The sequence below is a fragment of the Oncorhynchus keta genome, chromosome 35 (genome assembly GCF_023373465.1).
Source record: "Oncorhynchus keta strain PuntledgeMale-10-30-2019 chromosome 35, Oket_V2, whole genome shotgun sequence".
Classification (NCBI taxonomy): domain Eukaryota; kingdom Metazoa; phylum Chordata; class Actinopteri; order Salmoniformes; family Salmonidae; genus Oncorhynchus; species Oncorhynchus keta.
Genome location: NC_068455.1, coordinates 189480 through 212673, shown reverse-complemented (window position 1 = coordinate 212673; position 23194 = coordinate 189480). Strand labels below are relative to the sequence as shown.

The window sequence follows — 23194 nt, the reverse complement described above, 5'->3', positions numbered from 1 at the left end:
TTGATAATGACCTCCCATCTCTCTTCGTGTATTTATTGATAATGACCTCCATCTCTCTTTGTGTATTTATTGATAATGACCTCCATCTCTCTTTGTGTATTTATTGATAATGACCTCCATCTCTCTTCGTGTATTTATTGATAATCTTGGGCTCCAAGTGGTGCATTGCCTTAGACCGCTGCATCTCATCGCAAGAGGCGTCACTATAGTACCTGGTTCGAATCCAGGCGGCGTAACAATTGGCCCAGCGTTGTCTGGATTTGGCCATAGTAGGCCGTCATTGTAAATAAGAATTTGTTCATAACTGTCTTGTCTAGTTAAAAAGGATTTATTTGAAATATTTTCTTAGGTCCTTACCCATGATGGTTCATTTGTGTGTACACCTTTTTAAGAGCGAATCTAAAACAAAATGTAGCTCTGGTAAAATGTTTTAGTTTTGAACAGTTTGGGCTACAGAGGAGCGGTTTTCTGTATTGTAAAGGTGCAACCATGGACACGAAGCCACTGTTTCTAGAGCAGAGGCTGTGGTACACTGGACTGGAACCAACGATACAGATGGAACCATGTGTAACCATTGAATGTGTTATCTAACCAACTCTAGTGCTCCCAAGTCAACTTTACATGTTTATAAGTGAGGGTTCAAAAACATTAGTCAAGATTAGGAAAAGTTTTGCAGCACACCTGAGAGTTCCTCAAGCAGCACACCGGTTGGAACCATTGGTATAAATTCAGGCACACACTTGTGTGTTTCCATTTCGCAGAGTAGATGTAAATATTATTTTGATAGTCTAGTTAATAGAACGACAACATTAAGTTTAATTTAATAATTAGACAGATCGAAACTGACTTTTAAAGTGGAAGTTTTTATTTAAGGTCCTTGTGCTTTGGACCATAAGGAGTAATTCATTATTTCTCTCCTTCCCCCTCTGTGCTGTAGCTGAGTGAGGTTGGATGGAATGGACAGTAAGGGACGGTCTGGGATGGACAGTACCAGTAAGGGGCGGTCTTTGCCCTCGGTGCCAGAGGCCCTCAACCCAGTCAGCATGAATCAGCTGTCTGAACCCCTGGGGGGGAGGATGGGTCGGGGTGGGGGTGATCTGGGGGCGGACCCGGCCCTGCTGATGGACAAGGCGGCTGCCCAGTTGGCCGTGACACTCCAGGACAGTGTTCTAAACAATATGGCTGCCCATGGTCATAACCATAACAACCACAGGCATGAGAGGCTGAAGGACCTGACGTCCCTCATGCTGAACGGCGACCAGGACAAGCTGCCCAAGCTGTGCCACCCTGAGCCCCCCACCCTGAAGGGTGCTGAGGCCCCCCCCTCCCACCCCAGCCCCCAGAGGAAGGCCACCTCCCCCGAGATTAAACTGAAGATCACCAAGATGGTGTCCAAGGGGAAACCGCCACACTTCGAGCCGTGCTGTGGAGAGGGGCCCAACCTGCCTGCGGATACTGAGGGCCTCGTGGCTCTTGCCAGCAAGGAGGGGAGGAGAAAGAGAAGACCCATTAAACTCAAACACAGCTCAGCCTCTAACCCTGTTCCTGTGGAGGTGTCTGCTGCCAGTCAGCCAGAGGAGGGCACTGCTGCCCCACAACAGGTGGGGGAGCTCCACTTCTCTAGTTCAATACAATGTTATTCTGTAGTAGACCATAAAAGAGAACATGAACTGTATCTTTATCTGCCTTAACAAACACTTTGGATTTTAGAAAGTCTTCTTGTTGCTCTATCAAGATGAACAGTAGATCAACTTCATCTTACACTCCTTGTGAGTCCTTGTTTCTGAGAGTCCTCCTGATTTCCAGCGTTGTTTTGGTTCTGACCGTGTGTTGTGGTTTCTCTCAGATCCAGCAGGCCAGTACTCTGGTGGAGGAGGAAGAGAGCCTGGAGGAGGAGGAAGAGAGCCTGGAGGAGGAGGAAGAGAGCCTGGAGGAGGAGGAGAGCCTGGAGGAGCAATCTATCCCTGTCCATGCAGTGTTCTCCGTGGGTGATGTGGTGTGGACCAAGGTGCCAGGTTATCCCTGGTGGCCCTGCATGGTGTCCACTGATCCAGAACTCAACACACACCTCAAACACAAAGGTACTACACACCTCAAACACAATGCAGTGTTGTACTACAGACACACTGATCTTCCAGGTTCTGATATGGTTTTGCTCCTTTTATTTCCTCAGCCATTAACAGCCGGACAGCTGGAGTCATGTACCACGTCCAGTATTTTGGAGACACCCTGGAGAGAGGCTACATCTTTGAGAAGAACATGGTGTCATTCAGGGGGGAGGAGCAATATGTTGAGCTCTGCCATGGTGACAAACAACCTGCCTCCCGGGTTGTCCACAGGAAGGTCAGATGTGATTTATTTGGATCTCCATTAGTCAACACCAATGGGGACAGCCTGTCTCATTGGGGGTCTCCATTAGTCAACACCAATGGGGACAGCTAGACTCATTGGGGGTCTCCATTAGTCAACACCAATGGGGACAGCTAGACTCACTGGGGTCTCCATTAGTCCACACCAATGGGGACAGCTAGTCTCATTAGGGGTCTCCATTAGTCCACACCAATGGGGACAGCTAGTCTCATTAGGGGTCTCCATTAGTCCACACCAATGTGGACAGCCTGTCTCATTGGGGGTCTCCATTAGTCCACACCAATGGGGACAGCCAGTCTCACTGGGGTCTCCATTAGTCAACACCAATGGGGGCAGCTAGTCTCCATTAGTCCACACAATGGGGACAGCTAGTCTCATGGGTCTCCATTAGTCAACACCAATGGGGACAGCAGCTCAGTCTCACTGGGGTCTCCATTAGTCAACACCAATGGGGACAGCTAGTCTCACTGGGGTCTCCATTAGTCAACACCAATGGGGACAGCTAGTCTCACTGGGGTCTCCATTAGTCAACACCAATGGGGACAGCTAGTCTCACTAGTCAACACCAATGGGGACAGGTCTCACTGGGTCTCCATTAGTCAACACCAATGGGGACAGCTAGTCTCACTGGGGTCTCCATTAGTCAACACCAATGGGGACAGCTAGTCTCACTGGGGTCTCCATTAGTCAACACCAATGGGGACAGCTAGTCTCACTGGGGTCTCCATTAGTCCACACCAATGGGGACAGCTAGTCTCACTGGGGTCTCCATTAGTCAACACCAATGGGGACAGCTCACTGGGGTCTCCATTAGTCAACACCAATGGGGACAGCAGTCTCACATTAGTCAACACTGGGGTCTCCATTAGTCAACACCAATGGGGACAGCCTAGTCTCATTGGGGGCTAGTCACACCAATGGGGACAGCTAGTCTCTGGGGTCTCCATTAGTCCATTAGTCAACACCAATGGGGACAGAGTCTCATTGGGGTCTCCATTAGTCAACACCAATGGGGACAGCTAGTCTCACGGGGGTGGGGACAGCTAGTCCATTAGTCTCAACACCAATGGGGACAGCTAGTCTCACTGGGGTCTCCATTAGTCAACACCAATGGGGACAGCTAGTCTGGAGGTCTCCATTAGTCAACACCAATGGGGACAGCTAGTCTCACTGGGGTCTCCATTAGTCAACACCAATGGGGACAGCTAGTCTCACTGGGGTCTCCATTAGTCAACACCAATGGGGACAGCTAGTCTCACTGGGGTCTCCATTAGTCAACACCAATGGGGACAGCTAGTCTCACTGGGGTCTCCATTAGTCCACACCAATGGGGACAGCTAGTCTCACTGGGGTCTCCATTAGTCAACACCAATGGGGACAGCTAGTCTCATTGGGGTCTCCATTAGTCAACACCAATGGGGACAGCTAGTCTCACTGGGGTCTCCATTAGTCAACACCAATGGGGACAGCTAGTCTCACTGGGGTCTCCATTAGTCAACACCAATGGGGACAGCTAGTCTCACTTGGGTCTCCATTAGTCAACACCAATGGGGACAGCTAGTCTCACTGGGGTCTCCATTAGTCCACACCAATGTGGACAGCTAGACTCACTTGGGTCTGACACATAACGAAAAATACATTACAGACAAAAGACTTGACCATTTCCATTTAAAAACAGGACCATGTAGTGTGCGTCTATCAGTTCCACATACATGTCAGTTCATACACACACAAGTAGGTCACATGGGGGAGAGGCGTTGTGCCTTGAGGTGTTTGTCTTTTGAACCAGGTTTGCTGTTCACCTGCAAGATGGGAGTTCCATGCACTCATGGCTCTGTATAGTACTGTACGTTTCTTTGAATTTGTTCTGGACCCGGGACTGAAAAGGCCCATGGTGGCATGTCTGGTGGGGTCAGTGCTTTGTGTAAGTTGACTATGCAAACAATTTGTTATTTCCAACATAATGTTTCTTCTAAAAACATGAAGTGATGTGGTCAGTCTCTCAACTCTTAGCCAAGACAGACTGACATGCATAGTATTAATATCATCCCTCTGATTACAATGAAGAGCAAGACGTGCCGCTCTGTTCTGGGCCAGCTGTTCTGGGCCAGCTGCAGGTCTTTCCTTCAGAACTGGACCACACGCCTAGACAATAATCAAGATTAGATAAAACTAGAGACTGCAGGACTTTGGAGTGTGGTGTCAAAAAAAGCAGAGCATCTCTTTATTACGGCCAGACCACTTCCCATATTTACAACCATTGAATCTATATGTTTTGACCATGACAGTTTACTATCTAAGGCAACACTGAGTAATTTAGTCTCCTCAACTTGTTCAACAGCCACAGAATTCATGACCAGATTCAGCTGTGGTCTAGAACTTAGGGAACGATTTCTACCAAATATATTGCTGTTAGTTTTAGATGTTCAGGACCAGTTTATTACTGGCCACCCATTCCAAAACAGACTGCAACTCTGTTAAGGGTTTCATCATTAGCTGTTGTTGCTGATACGTATATGGTTGAATCATCAGCATACATGTACACATGCTTTGTTTAATGACAGTGGCAGGTCATTGGTAAAAATAGAAAAGAGGGCCTAGAGAGCTGCCCTGCGGTACACCACACATTACATGTTTGACATTAGAGAAGCTTCCAAAGAAAACCCTCTTTCTATTAGATAGCTCTGAATTCACGATATGGCAGAGGTTGAAAAGCCATAACACATACACTTTTTCAACAACAGGTTATGGTCAATAATATCAAAGGCTGCAATTAAATCTAACAGTACAGCTCCCACAATCTTCTTATTAGCAATTTCTTTCAACCAATCAGTCATTTGTGTAAGTGCAGTACATGTTGAGTGCCCTTCTCTAGAAGCATGCTGAACGTCTGTTGTTAATTTGTTTACAGAGAAATAGCATTATATTTGATAAAACACTATTTCTTTCCCAACTGTTAGCTAAGAGTTGACAGCAAGCTGATTGGTCTGCTGTTAGAACCAGTAAAGGCTGCTTTACCACGCATGGGTAGCGGACTGACTTTGGCTTCCCTCCACGCTTGAGTGCAAAGTTTTCCTAATTCAAATATATATATATATATATTTTTTTTTACCCTTATCTGCGTAAGTATTCAGACCCTTTGCTATGAGACTCGAAATTGAGCTCCGGTGCATCCTGATTCCATTGGTCATCCTTGAGATGTTTCTACAACTTGTTTGGAGTCCACCTGTGGTAAATTCAATTGATTGGACATGATTTGGGAAGGCACACACCTGTCTATATAATGTTCCACAGTTGACAGTGCATGTCCGAGCAAAAACCAAGCCATGAAGGCCTCCCGAGTGGTCCAGGCTCAGTCGCAGCTGGCCTCAACCGGGAGACTCATGGTGCGGCGCACAATTGGCCCAATGTCGTCGTTAGGGGAGGGTTTGGCCGGCAGGGATGTTCTTGTTCCATCGCACGCTAGCGACTCCTGTGGTGGGCCGGGTGCAATGCACGCTGACACGGTCGCCAGGTGTACGGTGTTCCCTCCCACACATTGGTGCGGCTGGCTTCGGGGTCAAGTGGGCATTGTGTCAAGAAGCAGTGCGGCTTGGTTGGGTTGTGTTTCGGGGGACGCACGGCTCTCAAACTTCTCGCTCTCTAGTCGTCCGTATGGGAATTGGAGCGACGAGACAAGACTGGAAGACAAGACTGGAACTAACAATTGGATACCACGGAATTGGGGAGAAAAAGGGTTAAACACAGTGAAGAAGTTTGGAACCACCAAGACTTCCTGGAGCTGGCCGCCCGGCCAAACTGAATAATCGGGGGAGAAGGGCCTTGGTCAGGGAGGTGACCAACAACCCGATGGTCTCTCTGACAGAGATCTAGAGTTCCTCTGTGGAGATGGAAGAACATTCAAAAGGACAACCATCTCTGCAGCCCTCGATCATTCATAATTATGTTCGTGGCCAGACAGAAGTCTCTTCTCAGTAAAAGGCACATGACAGCCTGCTTGGAGTTTGCCAAAAGGCACCTAAAGGACTCAGACCATGAGAAACCAGATTCTCTAGTTTGATGAAACTAAGATTTAATTATTTGGCCTGAATGCCAAGCGTCACATCTGAAGGAAACCTGGCTCCATCCTTACGGCAAAGCATGGTGCAGGCAGCATCATGCTGTGGGGATGTTTTTCAGCGGCAGGGACTAGGAGACTAGTCAGGATCGAGGGAAAGATGAACAGAGTGAATTACAGAGAGATCCTTTTATGAAGTCCTGAGCAGGTTATCAGACCGGGGCGCAGGTTCACCTTCCAACAGGACAACAACCCTACACACACATCCAAGACAATGCAGGCTTGGCTTTGGGACAAGTCTCTGAATGTTCTTGGGTGGTGGCCCAGCCCCTAACCCAGAGCCCGGACTTATGGACAATTCCATCGACCTCATGGCTTGTATTTTGCTCTGACATGCACTGTCAACTGTGGGACCTTTATATAGACAGGTGTGTGGCTTTCTAAATGTCCCATCCATTGAATTTACCACAGGTGGACTCCAATCAAGTCATAGAAGCATCTCAAGGATGACCAATGGAAACAGGAAGCACCTGAGCTCAATATTGAGTCGCATAGCAAAGGGAATACTTATGTAAATAAGGTATTTCTGTTTTATTTTTAATACATTCGCTAACATTTCTAAAAACCTGTTTTTGCGTTGTCATTTTGTGGTATTGATTTCTGCTGGAAAACATGTATTTAATCCGTGTTAGTATAAGGCTGTAACTAGATGTGGAAAAAGTCAAGGGTCAATTCTTTCTGATGGTAATACATTTGCTTGATAACGAAGTAGAACACTTCATTCTTATGATACAGGTGTTTGGAACATTGCGCTAAAACATTAATTCAAATGATTTAGATATTTTGTCCAGCCCTAACATGAACTATCTTCCACTAGTAATTCAGAGCTCTACTGTCAATCTCAGCTCTACTGTCCTCTATCCCCAGAGTACCACTCCGTCCGTTCCTCGTAAGCTCCATGCCCAGTGGGTGGTGGGCATCACTCAGGCCAAGGAGGCTGCCAGCCTGGCCCTGGAGGAACGCCTGGTCAAGTACACCTTTACCCACGATAGTGGCGGACCACACCTCAACCCCCACGTGCTGGCTAAGCTTTACCCTGCTGAGCCTGGCCAATATCCTGTACCATCCAGTCGGAGCCCCCTGCCCCCCAGCCCTGCCAGCCCCCAGGCAGACAGCAGCACTTCCCTGGGGAAGAAGAGAGGAGGCCCCAGAAAAACAGATGGGAAACGGAAGCAGACTACTTTTACACAGAAAAAGAAAGCTAACATGGTGGTCTCCCCTAAAGGACCAACACAGATGCCGTTTCAGGTCTGGAATAACTAGCATATACTGCTTCTTACCTCAATGTTTATGGTCTATGTAGTATGTTATTTACAGACCAATGTATTGACAGGTATAAAATGGTGTTTTCTGGTGTTTCTGCTGATCTTTGTTGTCCTAAGTTTTGAAGTAACGTGTTTGTAGGATGGCCTCTCCACCACCTCAGAGACTGAACTACTTGAAGCTCAGAGCCAGAAGAGGTCCACACTGAGAACTGAGAGGAAGAGATCCAAAGTGGTTATTGTGACTACAGACATTCCAGAGACCCCGTCACCTGCACCCACAGCGATAGGTAAGTCAGGGTCATATCAACATGTCCTCTGTTTCTCTGTGGTCAGTTTATAGGTATTATTTAGCTTATTGAAACTAGTTGTCAGCAAATGTGTTTTCTTCCTCTAGCTAAGAAGGTTCCAATACTAAAACACTTCCTATTTTTTGTCGTTCAGGTTTTGTCATTCTTTTGTTTACATCTGTTTGGTGTGTAATAAATATTTCAGATTTTATTTTTTCCTGTGAAGCACATTGTGTTGCATTCCATGTCTGAAATGTGCAGTTTATATAAAAATGTATTTGATTAAAGAACAGCTAAAGGAAGGTGGTCTGTTGTTGACATCAACACGGTCCATTATTTCCATAGGACCTCTTGTTGGGTTCTCAACAAACAGAGTAAAAACTCAAACGGATGACTAGGAAAAGCTCAAACCAAGTTGTCACCCACTGGATCAAACAGCTTTAAAGACAAAGACATGTTTACACATGCACATATCTTTATACCCTCATACTAGGAGGAGTCAACTCCCTGCACATCAAGACAGGCAATACATCTCTGCTAGGCAGGAACTTAATTGGTTCCTCTCACTGGTGTAGTCATGGCCCCGCCTCCTGCTAGAACCTTTGGGCGTGGAAGTATATGTGTGTGTCATAGGACTGTTCCTTCAAACTTCATCTCACCTGACCTCGGGACGAATTCGTCACTCCTCCCTAATCCACAGCTGTCCTACCTTATCAGTGACTGAAACCAGACTGTTGCCTTTGCCTCTCCCAGGAGCTATGAGATTTAACATGTTTTGGCAAATGGGTCTTCCAAATGGACAATGGCCCCAAGCATACTTCCAAAGTTGTGGCAAAATGGCTTAAGGGCCACTCTAATACCTTGACTTTGTTGTCATCACAAAGCCCTGATCTCAATATTATAGAAAATGTGTGGGCAGAACTGAAAGAGTTTGCGAGCAAGGAGGCCTACAAACCTGACTCAGTTACACCAGCTCTGTCAGGAGGAATGGGCCACAATTCACCCAACTTATTGTGGAAAGCTTGTGGAATGCTACCCGAAATGTTTAACCCAAGTTAAACTATTTTAATGCTACCAAACACTAATTGAGTTTATGTAAACCTCTTGACCCACTGGGAATGTGATGAAAGAAATGAAAGCTGAAATAAATCATTCTCTCAACTATTATTCTGACATTTCACATTCTTGAAATAAAGTGGTGATCCTAACTGACCTAAAACAGGGAATATTTACCAAGATTAAATGTCAGGAATTGTGAAAAACTGAGTTTAAATGTATTTGGCTAAGGTGTATGTAAACTTCCGATTTCAACTGTGTGTATGTATTACATGACAATTACAACAATACTGAGTGAACAATGAACACTTATTTTAACTTAATATAATACATAAAATCAATTTAATCTCAAATAAAAAATGAAACGTGTTCAATTTGGTTTAAATAATGAAAAAACAAAGTGTTGGAGAAAGTAAAAGTGCAATATGTGCCATGTTAGAAAGCTAACGTTTAAGTTCCTTGTTCAGAACATGAGAACATATGAAAGCTGGTGGTTCCTTTTAACATGAGTCTTCAATATTCCCAGGTAAGAAGTTTTAGGTTGTCGTTATTATAGGACTACAGGCTAGTTAGGTTAACTAACAGAACAAGCTAGTTAACTACACATGGTTGATGAAATTACTAGGTTAACTCGTGAATATGTGAAGGTTGATGTTTTTTTTATAAGATAAGTTTAATGCTAGCTCGCAACTTACCTTGGCTTCTTGCAGCCACAAGGTCTGTTTGATGCTGCACTCACGTAACAGGTGGTCAGCCTGCCACGCTGTCTCCTCATGGATTGCAATGTAATCGGCGTCCAGAAAAGCAGATTACCGATTGTTATGAAAACTTTAAATCTACCCTAATTAATCGGCCATGCTGATTAATCAGTCGACCTCTACTCTGGTGGCATGTCTTGTGGGGTATGTATGGGTGTCCAAGCTGTGTGCTAGTAATTTAAACAGACATATCGGTACATTCAGCTTGTCAACACTTCTTACAAAAACAAGTAGTGATGATGTCAATATCTCTTCCACTTTGAGCCATGCGAGATTGACATTCACATCATTAATGCTAGCTCCCTGTATACTTTTAAAGGCCAGCTGTGCTGCCCTCTTCTGAGCCAACTGCAATTTTCCTAAGACCATCTTTGTGGCACCTGACCACACGACTGAACAGTAGTCAAGGTGCGACAAAACCAGGGCCTGTAGGACCTGCCTTGTTGATAGTGTTGTTAAGAAGGTAGAAACTAGGGCCTGTAGGACCTGCCTTGTTGATAGTGCTGTTAAGAAGGTAGAAACTAGGGCCTGTAGGACCTGCCTTGTTTAATGCTGTTAAGAAGGTAGAAACTGGGGCCTGTAGGACCTGCCTTGTTGATAGTGCTGTTAAAAAGGTAGAAACTGGGGCCTGTAGGACCTGCCTTGTTGATAGTGCTGTTAAAAAGGTAGAAACTGGGGCCTGTAGGACCTGCCTTGTTGATAGTGCTGTTAAGAAGGTAGAAACTGGGGCCTGTAGGACCTGCCTTGTTGATAGTGTTGTTAAGAAGGTAGGGGCCTGTAGGACCTGCCTTGTTGATAGTGTTGTTAAGAAGGTAGAAACTAGGGCCTGTAGGACCTGCCTTGTAGTGTTGTTAAGAAGGTAGAGGGCCTGTAGGACCTGCCTTGTTGATAGTGTTGTTAAAAGGTAGAAACTGGGGCCTGTAGGACCTGCCTTGTTGATAGTGCTGTTAAAAAGGTAGAAACTAGGGCCTGTAGGACCTGCCTTGTTGATAGTGCTGTTAAAAGGTAGAAACTAGGGCCTGTAGGACCTGCCTTGTTGATAGTGCTGTTAAGAAGGTAGAAACTAGGGCCTGTAGGACCTGCCTTGTTGATAGTGCTGTTAAGAAGGTAGAAACTAGGGCCTGTAGGACCTGCCTTGTTGATAGTGCTGTTAAAAGGTAGAAACTAGGGCCTGTAGGACCTGCCTTGTTGATAGTGCTGTTAAAAGGTAGAAACTGTTAGGACCTGCCTTGTTGATAGTGCTGTTAAAAAGGTAGAAACTAGGGCCTGTAGGACCTGCCTTGTTGATAGTGCTGTTAAAAAGGTAGAAACTAGGGCCTGTAGGACCTGCCTTGTTGATAGTGCTGTTAAGAAGGCAGAGCATCACTTTATTATGGACAGACTTCTCCCCATCTTAGCTACGGTTGTATCAATATGTTTTGACAATGACCGTTTAAATTCCAGGGTTACTTCGAGAAGTTAATTTACCTCAACTTGTTAAATTTCAACATTCATTACCAGATGTAGTTGAGGTTTAGGGTTTAGTGAATGATTTGTCCCAAATACAATGCTTTTAGATGTGGAAATCATCAGTCATTTGTGTAAGTGCTGTGCTTGTTGAATGTAGGGATAGGGTTAGGGTTAGGGTTAGGGGTTAGGTTAGGGTTAGGTTAGGGTTAGGTTAGGTTAGGGTTAAGGGTTAGGTTTAGGGTTAGGGTTAGGGTGCTGACATTTTGTTGTCAATTTGTTTACTGTAAAATAGCATTGTATGTGGTCAAACACCATTTTTTCCCCAGAAGTTTACTAAGGGTTGATAACAGGCTGATTGGTTGGCTATTTGAGCCAGTAAAGGGGGCTTTACTATTCTTAGGTAGCGGAATTTTTATTTATTTAATTTAACCAGGTAGGCCAGTTGAGAACAAGTTCTAATTTACAACTGCGACCTGGCCAAGATAAAGCAAAGCAGTTCGACAGATACAACAGAGTTACACATGGAATAAACAAACGTACATTCAATAGCACAATAGAAAATCTGTACACAGTGTGTGCAAATGGAGTAAGGAGGTAAGGCAATAAATAGGCCATAGTGATGAAGTAATTACAATTCAGAAATGAACACTGGAAGTGAATAGATGAGCAGATGAGGATGTGCAAGAATAAATACTGGTGGGCAAAAGAGCAGAAAAAAATCAAACACAAATATAGGGATGAGGTTGGTAGTTGGTTGGATGGGCTATTTACAGATGGCTGTGTACAGCTGCAGCCATCGGCAAGCTGCTCTGACGTCTGATGATTGAAGTTAGTGAGGGAGATATAAGGGTTAGGGTTGGAGATAAAAGTCTCCATCTTCAGTGATTTTTGAAATTCGTATCAGTCATTGGCAGCAGAGAAATGGAAGGAAAGGCGGCCAAAGTGGGTGTTGGCTTTTTATTTATTTTACCTTTATTTAACCAGGCAAGTCAGTTAAGAACACATTCTTATTTTCAATGACGGCCTAGGAACAGTGGGTTAACTGCCTGTTCGGGGGCAGAACGACAGATTTGTACCTAGTCAGCTCAGGGGTTTGAACTCGCAACCTTCCGGTTACCAGTCCAACGCTCTAACCACTAGGCTACCCTGCCGGCTTTGGGGATGACCAGAGAAATATACCTGCTGGAGCGCGTGCTACGGGTGGGTGTTATGGTGAGCTGAGATAAGGCGGAGCTTTATCTAGCAAAGACTTATAGATGACTTGGAGCCAGTGGGTCTGGCGACGAATATGTAGTGAAGGCCAGCCGACGAGAGCATACAGGTCGCAGTGGTGGGTAGTGTATGGGACTTTGGTGACAACTGATGGCACTGTGATAGACTGCATCCAATTGGCTGAGTAGAATGTTGGAGACTATTTTGTAAATGACGAAGTCGAGGATCGACAGGATAGTCAGTTTTACGAGGGTATGTTTGGCAGCATGAGTGAAGGATGCTTTGTTGCGAAATAGGAAGCCGATTCTAGATTTAATTTTGGATTGGAGATGCTTAATGTGAGTCTGGAAGGAGAGTTTACAGTCTAACCAGGCGCCTAGGTATTTGTCCACATATTCTAAGTCAGAACCGTCCAGAGTGGTGATGCAAAGACTTATAGATGACCTGGACTTTTTCTTCCCTCCAAGCCTGAGGGCTTAACAAGTTGAGGTGATACTTTCCAGTAGTCTTAAATTGAAAATGTGGCAATATCGTCCATTATTATCCTCATGATTTTTCCATCCAGATTGTCAGACCCCATTGGCTTGTTAGTATTGTAGCGTAACTTCAATGTTGTTGATCCATCCTCAGTTTTCTCCCCATCACATCCATTCAACTGTAACTCTGAAATCCCTCATCCTTTTCCTTTCTCTCCGGCAACGGAGTTAGGAAGGACGCCTGTATCTTTGTATTGACTGGGTTTGTTGATACACCATCCAAAGTGAAATTAACTTTTCCAGTCTCAAAGGGATATTCAATGTCCGCTTAGGTGCCCTTCTTTGCGAACCTTTGGATAATTACCCTGGTCTTTGTGGTTGAGTCTGTGCTTAAAATGTGTAGCTCGACTGAGCAACCTTACAATTAACTGTATGTGTGGGGTACAGAGATGAGGTAGTCATTTAAAAAAAATCATGTTAAACACTATTATTGCACACCGAGTAAGTCCATTCAACTTTTATGCTGCTTGTTAAGCACACGCCGCTGAGGCCCTATCCTGGTCCGCACACGCCGCTGAGGCCCTATCCTGGTCCGCACACGCCGCTGAGGCCCTATCCTGGTCCGCACACGCCGCTGAGGCCCTATCCTGGTCCGCACACGCCGCTGAGGCCCTATCCTGGTCCGCACACGCCGCTGAGGCCCTATCCTGGTCCGCACACGCCGCTGAGGCCCTATCCTGGTCCGCACACGCCGCTGAGGCCCTATCCTGGTCCGCACACGCCGCTGAGGCCCTATCCTGGTCCGCACACGCCGCTGAGGCCCTATCCTGGTCCGCACACGCCGCTGAGGCCCTATCCTGGTCCGCACACGCCGCTGAGGCCCTATCCTGGTCCGCACACGCTGAGGCCCTATCCTGGTCCGCACACGCCGCTGAGGCCCTATCCTGGTCCGCACACGCCGCTGAGGCCCTATCCTGGTCCGCACACGCCGCTGAGGCCCTATCCTGGTCCGCACACGCCGCTGAGGCCCTATCCTGGTCCGCACACGCCGCTGAGGCCCTATCCTGGTCCGCACACGCCGCTGAGGCCCTATCCTGGTCCGCACACGCCGCTGAGGCCCTATCCTGGTCCGCACACGCTGAGGCCCTATCCTGGTCCGCACACGCCGCTGAGGCCCTATCCTGGTCCGCACACGCCGCTGAGGCCCTATCCTGGTCCGCACACGCCGCTGAGGCCTATCCTGGTCCGCACACGCGCTGAGGCCCTATCCTGGTCCGCACACGCCGCTGAGGCCCTATCCTGGTCCGCACACGCCGCTGAGGCCCTATCCTGGTCCGCACACGCCGCTGAGGCCCTATCCTGGTCCGCACACGCCGCTGAGGCCCTATCCTGGTCCGCACACGCCGCTGAGGCCCTATCCTGGTCCGCACACGCCGCTGAGGCCCTATCCTGGTCCGCACACGCCGCTGAGGCCCTATCCTGGTCCGCACACGCCCGCTGAGGCCCTATCCTCCGCACACGCCGCTGAGGCCCTATCCTGGTCCGCACACGCCGCTGAGGCCCTATCCTGGTCCGCACACCCGCTGAGGCCCTATCCTGGTCCGCACACGCCGCTGAGGCCCTATCCTGGTCCGCACACGCCGCTGAGGGTCCGCACACGCCGCTGAGGCCCTATCCTGGTCCGCACACGCCGCTGAGGCCCTATCCTGGTCCGCACACGCCGCTGAGGCCCTATCCTGGTCCGCACACGCCGCTGAGGCCCTATCCTGGTCCGCACACGCCGCTGAGGCCCTATCCTGGTCCGCACACGCCGCTGAGGCCCTATCCCGGTCCCGCACACGCCCTATCCCGGTCCGCACACGCCCTATCCCGGTCCGCACACGCCCTATCCCGGTCCGCACACGCCCTATCCCGGTCCGCACACGCCCTATCCCGGTCCCGCACACGCCCTATCCCGGTCCGCACACGCCCTATCCCGGTCCGCACACGCCCTATCCCGGTCCGCACACGCCCTATCCCGGTCCGCACATGCCGCTCTTGACATACGCTGCTGTGACTTGTTATATTATCTATCCTGATTGCCTGGTCACTTTTACCCCTACCTACATGTACATAAACTCAGAAAAAAAGAAACGTCCTCTCACTGTCAACTGTGTTTATTTTCAACAAACTTAACTGGGACATAAACTGAACAAGTTCCACAGAAATGTGACTAACAGAAATGGGATAATGTGTCCCTGAACAAAGGGGGGTCAAAATCAAAGTAACAGTCAGTACTGCAGAGCATCTCCACCTCACGGACTGCACCAGATCTGCAAGTTCTTGCTGTGAGATGTTACCCCACTCTTCCACCAAGGTTCCTGGACATTTCTGAGGGGAATGGCCCTAGCCCTCACCCTCTGATCAAACAGGTCCCAGACGTGCTCAATGGGATTGAGATCTGGGTTCTTCGCTGGCCATGACAGGACGCTGATATTACTGTCTTGCAGGAAATCACCCACAGAACGAGCAGTATGGCTGGTGGCATTGTCATGCTGGAGGGTCATGTCAGGATGATCCTGCAGGAAGGATACCACATGAGGGAGGAGGATGTCTTCCCTGTAATGCATAGCGATGAGATTGCCTGCAATGACAACAAGCTCAGTCCGATGATGCTGTGACACAGCTCCCCAGACCATGATGGACCCTCCACCTCCAAATCGATCCCGCTCCAGAGTACAGGCCTCGGTGTAACACTCATTCCTTCGACGATAAACACGAATCCGACCATCACCCCTGGTGAGACAAAACCACAACTCGTCAGTGAAGAGCACTTTTTGCCAGTCCTGTCTGGTCCAGCGACGGTGGGTTTGTGCCCATAGGCGACGTTGTTGCCGGTGATGTCTGGTGAGGACCTCTGTCTGCAATAGGCTGAGAGTCTGAGCACTGATGGAAGGGTTGTGTGTTCCTGGTGTAACTCAGGCAGTTGTTGTTGCCATCCTGTTCCTGTCCCGCAGATGGGATGTACCGATCCTGGGTAGGTCTTGTTATACGTGGTCTGCCACTGCTACGACGATCAGCTTTCCATCCTGTCTCCCTATAGCTCTGTCTTAGGCGTCTCACAGTACGGACATTGCAATTTATTGCCCAGGTCACATCTGCAGTCCTCATGCCTCCTTGCAGCATGCCACGCAGATGAGCAGGGACCCTGGGCACCTTTCTTTTGGTGTTTTTCAGAGTTAGTAGAAAGGCCTCTTTAGTGTCCTAAGTTTTCATAACTGACTTTAATTGCCTACCGTCTGTACACTGTTAGTGTCTTAACGATCGTTCCACATGTGCATGTTAATTAATTGTTTATGGTTCATTGAACAAGCATGCGAAAGTGTTTAAACCTTTTACAATGAAGATCTGTGAAGTTTTATTTGGATTTTTACAAATTATCTTTGAAAGACAGGGTCCTGAAAAAGGGACGTTTCTTTTTTAGCTGAGTTTTTTTTTACCTCAGCTACCTGGTAACCCTGACTATTGACTCTGTACCGGTACTCCTTCTATATAGTCTCATTATTGCTATTTTATTGTTACTATTTCCTTTTTTTATTTAGCTAATTTTCTTACTTTTCAACTCTGCTTTGTTGAAAAAGGGCTCGTCAGTAAGCATGTCACGGCTCGTCAGTAAAAGCATGTCACGGTAAGGTCTACTACTGATGTATTCGGGGCATGTTGTGACGGCCCTGAATTTTTCTGAACCGTCTCAGTGCAGCTCCTTCCAATAGGGCGCTTTCCCTTTAATTCCCAATTAAATAGCCAGTATCAGCTGCACGAAAGTGGGGTTGTGATGGAGACGTGCATGAGGATGTGTTCAACCCTCAGTTCGAAGCTTCTCTATTCCGTTTGTTTTGTTGCCGTTAAACGTGTGTTTTGTAGCCTAAGAGAGTTTACCCAGGATCGGATCCACTCATCGCGTCCCTGGACTACACCTCTCCGTTCTTCGTGGCCTTTCTCCGCTGGAGATCTATTGGCGGATTGGATTGTCTGACTGACCGACTGACTACCACCTTTTTGTATACGGTATTTCATTTGTTTGGATGTGATGTATACTGTGATTTATGTAGTTAGTTGTAGTTGAGGACTTAATTAAGAGTTGATCCGCTTTAAAGTTCTGTGGTAAAGTAATTGTTATATTGATTGTATGTTTAGTACTGGGTTTACGCTACACTGAATGAACGGACAAACATCGCGTGACAAAAGTCACTTGAGTTCACTGAACTCCTTTACCGGGCTGGACTCTTTTTAGGCCCGAGGTACAGGACATTTCTGGAGGAACCAGAACTCATTGTGATATTATTATATGTGTGTGTGTAATCATTGTTGTTGCTAATACAACCCACGCAACAGAATATAGTTGTTTTTGAAGTTCTTTTCAATGTTTTAAGGGTTTATGAAAAGTTTATGTCCATCCTGACTTTTACATATGTCCTTTGTATTGGTGTAGACTTGACGGACCAGATGGGACTCATTCCCACCCAAACTAAAAGGAGAAACCAATGTTTTCTCTGGTAGGCACAACCTACCTGGCACCCCTATAAATAATAACCTCAAGTCAAAACCGTTACATAAAAAATGGCACCCCAGATGGGACAACTCAACATTGAGAACTAACCAAAGCAAATATTTTGTGTGGAATTAAAACAATGGATTCACCCCAAGATAATGTGCTCATCCATGTCATACCTGTCAATGGGAATACACAGGGCCATTCTGACCATCAAGCTGACAATACAAATCATAATGTGAATGGAGATAATGGAGTTGATTTGGGCCAGAGCCCTGGGAATCTGAATGCTCGGCCTGAGCCACAGGCCACAGGAGGTCTAACCAGTTACTCACTTATTGACATGGATCTGTGTGGATGTACTGAGCTAGTCCTCCCTCTGACACCCAACCTTCCTCCATTGTCTGGTTTATCTCCAGAGGTTGTAGTCTTACAACTTCAAGGTGACATCCTTGATATTCGTCGGACTCAACAACATCTCCAAACTCTTATCCACCATAAATTCAAATGTCTGAGGGAAGAGCAACAACAGAGTGCCATGGAATTCAGAAACTCACTGAGCACTCTAACCCACACGCTGACAGAGCTCAGTGAGAGTGGAAGACGGGAAATGACTGGTGCCATGGACAGGCAGTTTGACTACCAAACGAAACCAACTCACTGCCACTCTCCAATGGCGCCTGCAACATCACCACACTGAGGTCCTCAAGGACGTTAATTCTGTTTTTTTCCCATGGTTAACACTGTAGACCACTTGCAGACAGAACTCTCTAATTGTGTTAAAATGTTGGATGACGTGTCTGTGGACATGGCCTCCATTAGGCACAACTCCTTACACAGAGTTTCCCTGGTGTCCACTTCAGTTCAGACCACTGAGGGCCAAGCTGGCACCTCTGAACAGCCAAGACCAGGCCATGCTGCAGCCACCCCTTGCAGGATGCAATCCACCATGCATCCTGGTGTTCATTTTCATTGTCCGATAACGCCCTCCCCTCTACTTCCTCAATCCCTCCTAGCTCGTTTGTTCATGGTGATTTGAGTAGACGTCATGTGGGGGCGATGCCCATTAAATTGCAATTTCCCACCTTTGGGAAAAAAGATGACAGTCCTGATCCGCTAATGTATCTAGAAAGATGTCGTGACTTTCTTGCCCTCAATCCCCTGGCTGACGAAGAACTCCTTGCCACATTGAGGAATGTGTTGCATGGGACAGCTCGAGACTGGTGGGATGTGGCACGTCTCACCACTACCTCCTGGGCTGACTTTGAGGCCAAGTTTTCCTCTGCATTTCTATCTGAGGACTACACAGATGAATTGGCAGACAGAGTCAGAAATCGAGTACAAGGAGAGAAAGAGAGTATCCGTGACTTTGCATACGGTTACCACTCCCTGTGCAGAAGGTGGAAACCTGGCATTGAGGAGGAAGAGGTCATTAAATTGATCTTGAAGAACATCAACCCACTACTAGCCAGTCAACTCCGAGAACGAGTCACCACTGTCGATGGACTGGTTCGCTTGGGACAGCAGTTTGAGAAGGACAGAGAATGCCAACAGCAATATGACCAGAGAAAGAAACAGACACCCAAACAGTTACCCAAGACAGACCATCAACAACAGCCAGAGTCTCCAGCCAAGACCCCTCTCATGTTTTGTTGGAGATGTAGCCAAAAGGGACATTCTTCAGCTACATGTCCAAGACCGTATCAAGTAAACCCTTCCAGAAACCACAAATCACAACAGGCCAACACACCTAACTCTCTTCGCAGCAATGACCATCCTTCTCTGGGTGCTTTAACCAGAGCTGAAACCCCAAGAGTCACTGCCTACGCCCCCCCATCGACATCCCCTTCCTTTCAGTTAATACCGCACCAATCGGAAGCTAAAAAGTTACATGATTGGGGTTCAAATGTGGCAGTCTTCTCTGCCATTGCTCCGGTACCACTAACCCTTGATAATCCTTCTGATGATCTCCTTTTACAGGCTGTGAGAAGAGCTCAGCTGGAACAGCCAGAGGAGTTAAGGCTGTTGGAGCAGCTGCAGAATAATGCTGATGTATGTACTTCAAAGCTAGGACGCACCGGGCTCCTGAAGCACAAAATATTCCTTACACAGGAAATGCCGATCAAGCAAAAGCCATATCGTTTGTCCCCAGCGAAGCTAATCATCCAAAAGGGACTCATAAATGATATGTTAACCCAAGATATAATAGAACGTTCCTCCTCTCCCTGGGCTGCTCCTGTTGTCCTCATCCCAAAAAAGACTGGTGGTCTTAGATTTTGTGTGGACTATAGGAAGACCAACAATGTTTCCCAGACTGATGCCTATCCTCTTCCCACCATCCATGAGATCCTGGAGTCATTGTCTGGCGCTGTTGTGTTCACTACCCTTGATCTCAATAGTGGTTATTGGCAGGTTGAGATGGACCAGGAAAGCAAGGACAAGACTGCGTTTGTCTGTGCCGAGGGCTTGTTTTCCTTTAAGGTGATGCCCTTTGGATTAAAGAATGCCCCTGCCACTTTCCAAAGACTCATGGAGATTGCGTTAGGTGAGCTCAAAGGGAAGATCTGTTTCGTCTACCTGGACGATATAATTATCTACTCTCAGAACAGAGAAAGACACTTTCAAGATCTTCAAGCAGTGTTGGACAAGCTAAGAGAAGCTGGTCTGACCTTAAATATGAAGAAGAGCAACTTCTGCCAAACCTCCCTGAAGTTCCTTGGCCATATTGTGTCTTTCGACGGCATTCATGTGGATCCTGAAAAGACAAAGGCTGTACAAGACTTCCTGTGCCAACCACACTCAAAGCCCTTCAACGGTTCCTTGGTATGGCTGGATGGTACCATCGGTTTGTGTCTAACTTCTCCCAGGTGGCAGAACCCCTCAACGCGATGAAGCGAAAAGGAGCGAAATTCCAATGGACGGCAGAGTGCCAGACTTCCTTTGAAACCCTGAAACGACATCTCGTCACACCTCCCATTTTAGGTCATCCCAACTTTGATTGCCCTTTTGTTGTTTACACTGATGCAAGTGATGTTGGACTTGGTGCTGTCCTAGTCCAACAGACTGGACTTGGCACTGAAGAAGTGCTAGCGTTAGCCAGTCGGACATTGAATGGAGCAGAACGGAACTACTCCACAACAGAGCAAGAGTGCCTTGCAGTGGTCTGGGCTTTGGAAAAGTGGAGGTACTACTTGGAGGAAGACACTTCACTGTGGTCACTGACCATTCCTCCCTTGTGTGGGTGTTCAAGACCAACAAACCAAGCACCAGACTCATAAGATGGGCTCTACGGTTGCAAGAGTTCACATTTGCAGTGGAATACAGGAAAGGAAAATACAACACTGTTCCAGATGCCTTGTCCAGAGCTCCTACTTGTGATAACGGTGGCCCTGATCTTACATGTGCTACTGTCCTGTCAAGCAGTCGAGACTCGCCCAAAACAGACTTTCCCATCTCTGATGAGGCAATATGGAAAGCTCAACAGGATGATCCAGAAGTACAGGCTTTGTACCAGACTATCCTGGAAGATGGAGAAAAGATGGTCAATCCTACCACAAAGCTGACCATCATTGAAGATAAAGTCTACCGAGTCGTACAACTACCTCACAGAACACTCTACCAAATGTACATACCGGACACTCTACGCCTACAACTGCTTCAACATTTCCATGAAGACCCATTAGCTGGTCATTTGGGCAGGTTCAAAACCTACAAGCGGTTGCAAGCGTTACTCTACTGGCCACATCTGAGCATGGATGTGAAGTCACACATCCAAAATTGTCAGGTTTGTCAAATGTACAAACCAGAAGGTAGAAAGCCTGCTGGCAAGTTGCAGCAAACGGTTACCCGACCTTGGGAAATGTTAGGAGTGGATTTGATGGGTCCATTTCTAGAAGCTCCAATCAGAATGTGTACATACTTGTTTTTGTTGATTACTATTCAAAGTGGGTGGAACTCTTTTCCCTGCGTCAGGCCACAGCAAGGACCGTCTCTAACATCCTTACGAAAGAGATCCTGACTCGCTGGGGAGTGCCTGATTACATCCTGTCTGATCGAGGTTCCCAATTTGTCTCTGATCTCTTTGAGGAGACCTGCCAAAGATGGAACCTGAGGCAGAAGTTGACCACGGCCTATCACCCACAGACCAATCTCACTGAGAGAGTAAATCAACCTTGAAGACAATGATTGCTTCCTATGTAGGGACCCAGCACAAACACTGGGACAAGCACCTTCACGAGTTTCGATTTGCCCTGAATTCTGCTGTGCAAGAGTCCACTGGAGTCACACCTGCAGAGCTGAACCTAAGTCGTCCTCTCCGAGGACCCTGGATATGGTGCTACAGCCCCAGCAGCTTACTCCAGACGCTGCTTGCTATGACCAGGTAGGCCATCTCCATGACTTGAGAGCTCTTGTCTCAAAGAACATGATCCAGGCTCGACTCAAGCAGAAGAGAAATTATGATAAGAACAGACGAGACATGCAGTTCCAGCTTCGTGATCGGGTGTGGCTTCGCTCTCATCCTTACTCGAAAGCTGAACAATTCTTCTCGGCCAAGCTCGCTCCTAAATGGCAAGGACCATATAGGATTGTGGAGCAGATGGGCCCTTTGAACTACCGAGTGGTGAAAGAGGACACAGGTGAAGATATGCGCATCGTCCATGTCTCACGCCTTAAGGCCTGTTACCCCTCGGCTGAGGAATTGGAGGCGATTGAGCGCCGCAAGGTCCTGGATATCTTTGAAGAGGATAGTGAGGATACTTTTCTCGGATTCCCAGACCCAGAAGTCTCGCACCTTAAGGCCTGTGACTCCTCAGCTGAGGAGGAGCGTGAGCTCCAAAAAGTAATGAATATTTTTGTAGAGGAAAGTGATGAGGAGACCTTTCTCGGTTTCCCGACCAAGATGTGCCTTCCAGGGCAATGGTCGGCTTTTTCCAGGGGAGGGGGTGTGTGACGGCCCTGAATTTTCTGAACCGTCTCAGTGCAGCTCCTTCCAATAGGCGCTTTCCCTTTAATTCCCAATTAAATAGCCAGTATCAGCTGCACGAAAGGGGGTTGTGATGGAGACGTGCATGAGGATGTGTTCAACCCTCCCAGTTCCGAAGCTTCTCTATTCCGTTTGTTTTGTTGCCGTTAAACGTGTGTTTTGTAGCCCAAGAGAGTTTACCCAGGATCGGATCCACTCATCGCGTCCCTGGACTACACCTCTCCGTTCTTCGTGGCCTTTCTCCGCTGGAGATCTATTGGCGGATTGGATTGTCTGACTGACCGACTGACTACCACCTTTTGTATACGGTATTTCATTTGTTTGGATGTGATGTATACTGTGATTTATGTAGTTAGTTGTAGTTGAGGACTTAATTAAGAGTTGATCCGCTTTAAAGTTCTGTGGTAAAGTAATTGTTATATTGATTGTATGTTTAGTACTGGGTTTACGCTACACTGAATGAACGGACAAACATCGCGTGACAAAAGTCACTTGAGTTCACTGAACTCCTTTACCGGGCTGGACTCTTTAGGCCCGAGGTATGGGACATTTCTGGAGGAACCAGAACTCATTGTGATATTATTATATGTGTGTGTGTAATCATTGTTGTTGCTAATACAACCCACGCAACAGAATATAGTTGTTTTTGAAGTTCTTTTCAATGTTTTAAGGGTTTATGAAAAGTTTAT

The 23194-nt window shown here is 47.1% G+C and overlaps 1 protein-coding gene across 1 annotated transcript in view; it reads left to right on the top strand.

Moving 5' to 3' along the window:
- Positions 1-23194, top strand: part of LOC118368015 (histone-lysine N-methyltransferase NSD2-like) — a 79641-nt gene that overhangs the window by 3435 nt on the left and 53012 nt on the right. Inside the window, exons 2-6 of the mRNA XM_052495871.1 lie at positions 938-1601; positions 1847-2081; positions 2174-2343; positions 7355-7735; positions 7892-8039. Coding sequence (XP_052351831.1) covers positions 957-1601; positions 1847-2081; positions 2174-2343; positions 7355-7735; positions 7892-8039 — 1579 coding nt within the window. The 5' untranslated portion in view covers positions 938-956. The remainder of the gene's footprint in view (positions 1-937; positions 1602-1846; positions 2082-2173; positions 2344-7354; positions 7736-7891; positions 8040-23194) is intronic.